General features: G+C 47.9%; 3 protein-coding genes across 3 annotated transcripts in view; all 3 read left to right on the top strand.

Moving 5' to 3' along the window:
* The window catches only part of Pmar_PMAR029143 (Deoxyribose-phosphate aldolase, putative), a gene marked incomplete at both ends in the record, with an annotated part of 711 nt that extends 225 nt beyond the window's left edge, over window positions 1-486 (top strand). Inside the window, one exon of the mRNA XM_002764657.1 lies at window positions 1-486. This exon is cut by the window's left edge and continues 4 nt beyond it. Within this exon, the coding sequence (XP_002764703.1) occupies window positions 1-486 (486 nt within the window).
* Window positions 487-1,346: 860 nt separating this feature from the next.
* Window positions 1,347-2,209, top strand: Pmar_PMAR029142 (deoxyribose-phosphate aldolase, putative). Its single transcript, XM_002764656.1, has one exon. The coding sequence runs from the start codon at window positions 1,382-1,384 to the stop codon at window positions 2,144-2,146; it is 765 nt and encodes a 254-aa protein (XP_002764702.1). The 5' UTR covers window positions 1,347-1,381; the 3' UTR covers window positions 2,147-2,209.
* Window positions 2,210-2,912: 703 nt separating this feature from the next.
* Window positions 2,913-3,555, top strand: Pmar_PMAR029141 (hypothetical protein; the record flags this gene model as incomplete). Its single annotated transcript, XM_002764655.1, has 4 exons — window positions 2,913-3,035; window positions 3,186-3,254; window positions 3,305-3,382; window positions 3,526-3,555. The coding sequence occupies 4 exons, from the start codon at window positions 2,913-2,915 to the stop codon at window positions 3,553-3,555; spliced, it is 300 nt and encodes a 99-aa protein (XP_002764701.1).
* Window positions 3,556-4,724: the final 1,169 nt, after the last annotated feature.

The raw sequence follows: 4,724 nt of genomic DNA, 5'->3' as shown, positions 1-4,724 counted from the left end.
CCTCTTGGTGCTACTTCGACTGCTGCTAAATCTCTCGAGGCTGTCCAGGCTGTCAAGGACGGCGCTAAGGAGGTTGATATGGTCATTAACATTGGCTACATCAAGAGCGACTCTTGGGATAAGGTTGAGGATGATGTCTACAGCGTTGTCCATTCTGTCCGCGCTTATTTGGCTAACCAGAAGGCCAACACCGAAACCGATGGTGTTGTCGTGAAGGTTATCCTTGAGTGCTGCCTTTTGACTGACGAGGAAGTTGTCAAGGCTTGCAAGGTTTGCGTTGCTGCTGGTGCCGACTTCGTGAAGACCAGTACGGGCTTCAGCAAATATGGTGCTACTGTTCACCATGTGAAGCTTATGCGTGAGACTGTTGGTTCCAAGTGCGGCGTGAAGGCCGCTGGTGGTATCCACACCAAGCAGGAGATGGATGATCTTGTTGGTGCTGGTGCCACTCGTATTGGTGCTTCCAAGGGTGTTGCACTGATGTAAGTATTCGAGGAAGCTGTTCTAGGCTGTCGAATGAATCATAATATGTCTAGTTTATAAGATCCTCGTGGGGGAATCATCCGCGAGGTCTATAATATTGTATCTCGCGTTGTGTTTAGTATCTTATGGTCAGTTAATACCTCGAGAAAAGATAAGGTACTAGTGAAGTACTAGAGTCAAGCAGAAACTGAATATTCGTAGCTGATAGTTATCCAAATCAATAGCGTGGCGCTTATCTGATTCTAAAGAATTAATATCTAGTGTGTTCTGTCATATATACGTACAGCACTTGAGTAAAAGTGTCCTGTTCTTTAGATTTGTAGCTGACATATCATTAAAATAGTTCATCTTCTTTGGTATAATTAATATATCATATTATACATATTTAATACCTCATTTATTATTAGTAATAGATTTATAAAGGATATTATTATACTATTACTGTGGAGGTATAAAGATCACGAGGATAGCAAATTGTCGGAGATGTTTATCTGATGTGATGTTCAGTAGCATGTGTAATCAAGGCCGTGTCCCGACATTTCGTGGGTCTCACATTTCATGGGCATTTTCGTCTCTGGTATTCGACTGCGTTCCTACAGCTGAACCTCTCGATAAGATGTTAAACAAACATTCGTCGTGTGGGAGGACCGTATGTCGTACGAGGTTAGTGATGGTGTTCATCTCGAAGATTATTCATACACTATTTGATCGACTTGAGCGAAGCTTGATACACTGCTCTGTCTCTGAATGGCTAAAGCTTAGCGCTGTGGTATCCTCTTAGTATCAGCTGCAGCATCAACAAGTATCTCATAGAAATGGAAGTCGTGATTCCAGTGTCTTATAGTCATTAGAGAGGATGGTTCAGCTTTGGATTTATAACTTGCCTGTTTCATTCGAAATGTCCTTCCCCGTTCCATTCTTCAAGGGTATGACTCCTGTCCCTCCCGCTTTCACTTGCCCTAACGCTTATGCTAGTGACAAGGCCCCTGAGAAGAGGAATAAGTTTATCGATCATACTCAGCTTGCTGCTGATGCCACTGAGGAGAAGATCCGCAAGTTGTGCGCTGAGGCCAAGCAGTATGACTTCGCCAGTGTCTGCATCAATGCTTGTTGGGTGCCTCTCGCTTACGACCTTCTCAAGGACACCGATGTTAGAGTGTGCACTGTTGTCGGATTCCCTCTTGGTGCTACTTCGACTGCTGCTAAATCTCTCGAGGCTGTCCAGGCTGTCAAGGACGGCGCTAAGGAGGTTGATATGGTCATTAACATTGGCTACATCAAGAGCGACTCTTGGGATAAGGTTGAGGATGATGTCTACAGCGTTGTCCATTCTGTCCGCGCTTATTTGGCTAACCAGAAGGCCAACACCGAAACCGATGGTGTTGTCGTGAAGGTTATCCTTGAGTGCTGCCTTTTGACTGACGAGGAAGTTGTCAAGGCTTGCAAGGTTTGCGTTGCTGCTGGTGCCGACTTCGTGAAGACCAGTACGGGCTTCAGCAAATATGGTGCTACTGTTCACCATGTGAAGCTTATGCGTGAGACTGTTGGTTCCAAGTGCGGCGTGAAGGCCGCTGGTGGTATCCACACCAAGCAGGAGATGGATGATCTCGTTGCCGCTGGTGCCACGCGTATTGGCGCTTCCAAGGGTGTTGCACTGATGTAAATCTCTTCAGCATCCATAGGATAATTTTGTTGCTATGTCTATTTTCTATTATGGATTGTTGCGGGGGAATCATCCGCGCTCTCTCTGACTCCCATGTTGTTGAGTTATATCATGTTAAGTAGTGAAGGATTCACTGATCGTCGTTGAAAATCGTTGCTCTATTAGCATGATACCTGTAGACTGTAGGGTTTCGGTCGTTGGACACAGCCCCGCGGTGAAGAGTGGATCCTGCTAGGAGGGAATGAGATGGGCTAGTCTGCTCCTGCTGTTCGTTCTAGCAGCGCTTCGGGTAAACTGAATAACGTAACAAAGAGCTCATCAAATGGCTAGCATATCGGCGTCATAAAGTCTAACCAAGCCGGCGACGGCGTCGGACTCAAAACTGACACACACACCTGTAAGCTTGGAATGCACAGCGTGTATGTACATTCGTGACAGACCTCGCGGTAGTTTAGGTAGGAATTCGGTATTTCGCTTCATAATGTGATTGGATAGCGCTCCTCGTCCGGCTTCATCCGACCAATATCTACCTTCGGAAGGAAATGGGAGTAGAAAGGGGAATTTACATGTGGTTGGGGGAATTTGTCGACTCAGGGATTTTCATGGCGCGCGAGGACGATTGCACCTCTACCGTTCGCGTTTCCGAAGTCTTTGACAGTCGAAGGTTCGATCCCTGGAGAGGCCTTTTCTCTTAACTTTTTCGCCCGCCATATCTTATCGGCGCAATTATTATGTTAGACTATTAGATTGGTTGACGTTGAATTTAATGACCGCAGCCCCACCGTTTGGGGGATCTACGGATGATCAAGTCCAACAAGGAGCATGGGAGATAGTGGGTGCTGTCAAAGTGAAGGATGGGCTCTTCATAGGAGACGAGATGGCTGCTCAGGTGATGCACTGAACTTGTCTCGGACCAAAGTAGGGACTTCATTTCAGGAATTAGAATTCGTTGTTACTAACAAGGTCACGCATGTTGTGAATTGTTGTGGTCGACAAGTACTTAATGTCAGTGACAGGTATTTGGAAAGTAAGTATCCAGATACCAAACCACTGGGAGCCTATAGGAGTGGTCTATCTCACTTATTACTGGCTCGATAATGACTCCCAAGTAGTAGTATGGAACATTCAACTTCTACCGTAACAGGCCATTTTTCCAAGGTAGTTCTAGACGCTCGGGATGTGGTGGTCGACGAAGTCACTGCTTTTATCGATGAGGCTTTGGACAATGCAGAGTCGGTAGGAGTTAGTATAGCACACCGGACAATAACACTGTAGTCATGGTATAGGTCCTTATCCATAGTGAACGCGGCCAGGGGAGATCGTGTACAGTCTTGTGTGCTTATCTTATGCGGAAGTGGGCCCACTGTGTTTGGGTTCAGTTGTGGAGACCGATGGATGGTGCGATGTAGATACCGTTGGGGTATGCGGAAGACGCTTGAGTTCCTACAGTCCCGCAGACCAGATGTCACTTTGAGGCCTAGCCATCTTGAGCAGCTCCAAGCGTTTGAGCGAAGGCTCATGTCCCATCAGAAGATGAAACTATCGGGCGACTGGAGTTGTAGGGAGGTGGGCATTATCGGACTCGTCACTGTGTTTTACACGAAACATATCAGCAGCGCTCATTTCGAATGACACGGGGGTAAACGTATTTTGCAGTGTCTTCGGTAACGCCCCAGCTGGACTCCGAAGAGTACCTGCTGCGGAATACGTTTATGAACAGCCAAATGGGTCCTTTAGCGGATCTATCGATCCGGAGCGAGACGGAACTGAAGTAATAATGAGGGTTTATATGGCCACCAGTTGGTCTCTCGTGGTGAGAGGCATCGGGAATATCCATAGATCTTGAAACCGTATCGAGTTTAGGCCGTCCCGCAATAGTAACTCTGTGAACGGGGTGATGAGACGTAGCATCGATTGGAGCGACGATGGGGAAGATGATAAAGGTGATGGAGTTATCTTGTGATGGATTGTCTACTGTGCTACTATAGGGCGCCTAGAAGTACCGGGTAACCCACCGCGGGCTCAGAGGCTGTCAGCAGTGCTGCCAGTGAAGTCATGTTTGAAGGGCAGTAGGGTGGCCAGACGTGGGGCTAAGGACAGCAGCTCTGATAGTATCAAGGGTGGGCTATTCAACAGTACGATGGGCCGATCTAGGAAGTACCGTGGTTATCATTACCGTTGCTTAGGACCGTTGCGAAGCGCTTCGCTGACCGTGGGCTCGGGCGATAGTCTAGACAGTTCAGTGGAGCTTGCAGGGGCTGGAGGCAGTCGGAGGAGCAGTCTTGATGGAAGTCTATTACGATCTTTATCTGGCGTGGAGGTGATGCGAGTTGTATTAGGGGCGACAAGGCTATTGGACTGTCTCAGGAGGATCGAATACGAGAAGGAGAGGGGGTGCGGAAGGATCGGGGCCGAGATAGGGAAGCGGGTCCATCGAGTGAGACCGTTCACTTGCCCGCTTCCGTAGTGTTTTGGCAGCAGATATTGGCCATCCATCGAGGCTTGGGGGTACTAGGATACCGACAAGGGCATGGGTAGTAGTAGTGGCAGTATTCGGCTGCATTGTGCGTACCACAGG

This window comes from Perkinsus marinus, assembly GCF_000006405.1.
Source record: "Perkinsus marinus ATCC 50983 genomic scaffold scf_1104296976606, whole genome shotgun sequence".
NCBI classification, from domain to species: domain Eukaryota; phylum Perkinsozoa; order Perkinsida; family Perkinsidae; genus Perkinsus; species Perkinsus marinus.
The sequence above is the reverse complement of the archived record's forward strand: the minus strand, read 5'-3'. Positions and strand labels throughout refer to the sequence as shown.

Excerpts from the sequence above, each read along its gene's own strand:
- Pmar_PMAR029142 (XM_002764656.1), top strand. The coding sequence starts at position 1,382 with ATGTCCTTCCCCGTTCCATTCTTCAAGGGTATGACTCCTGTCCCTCCC.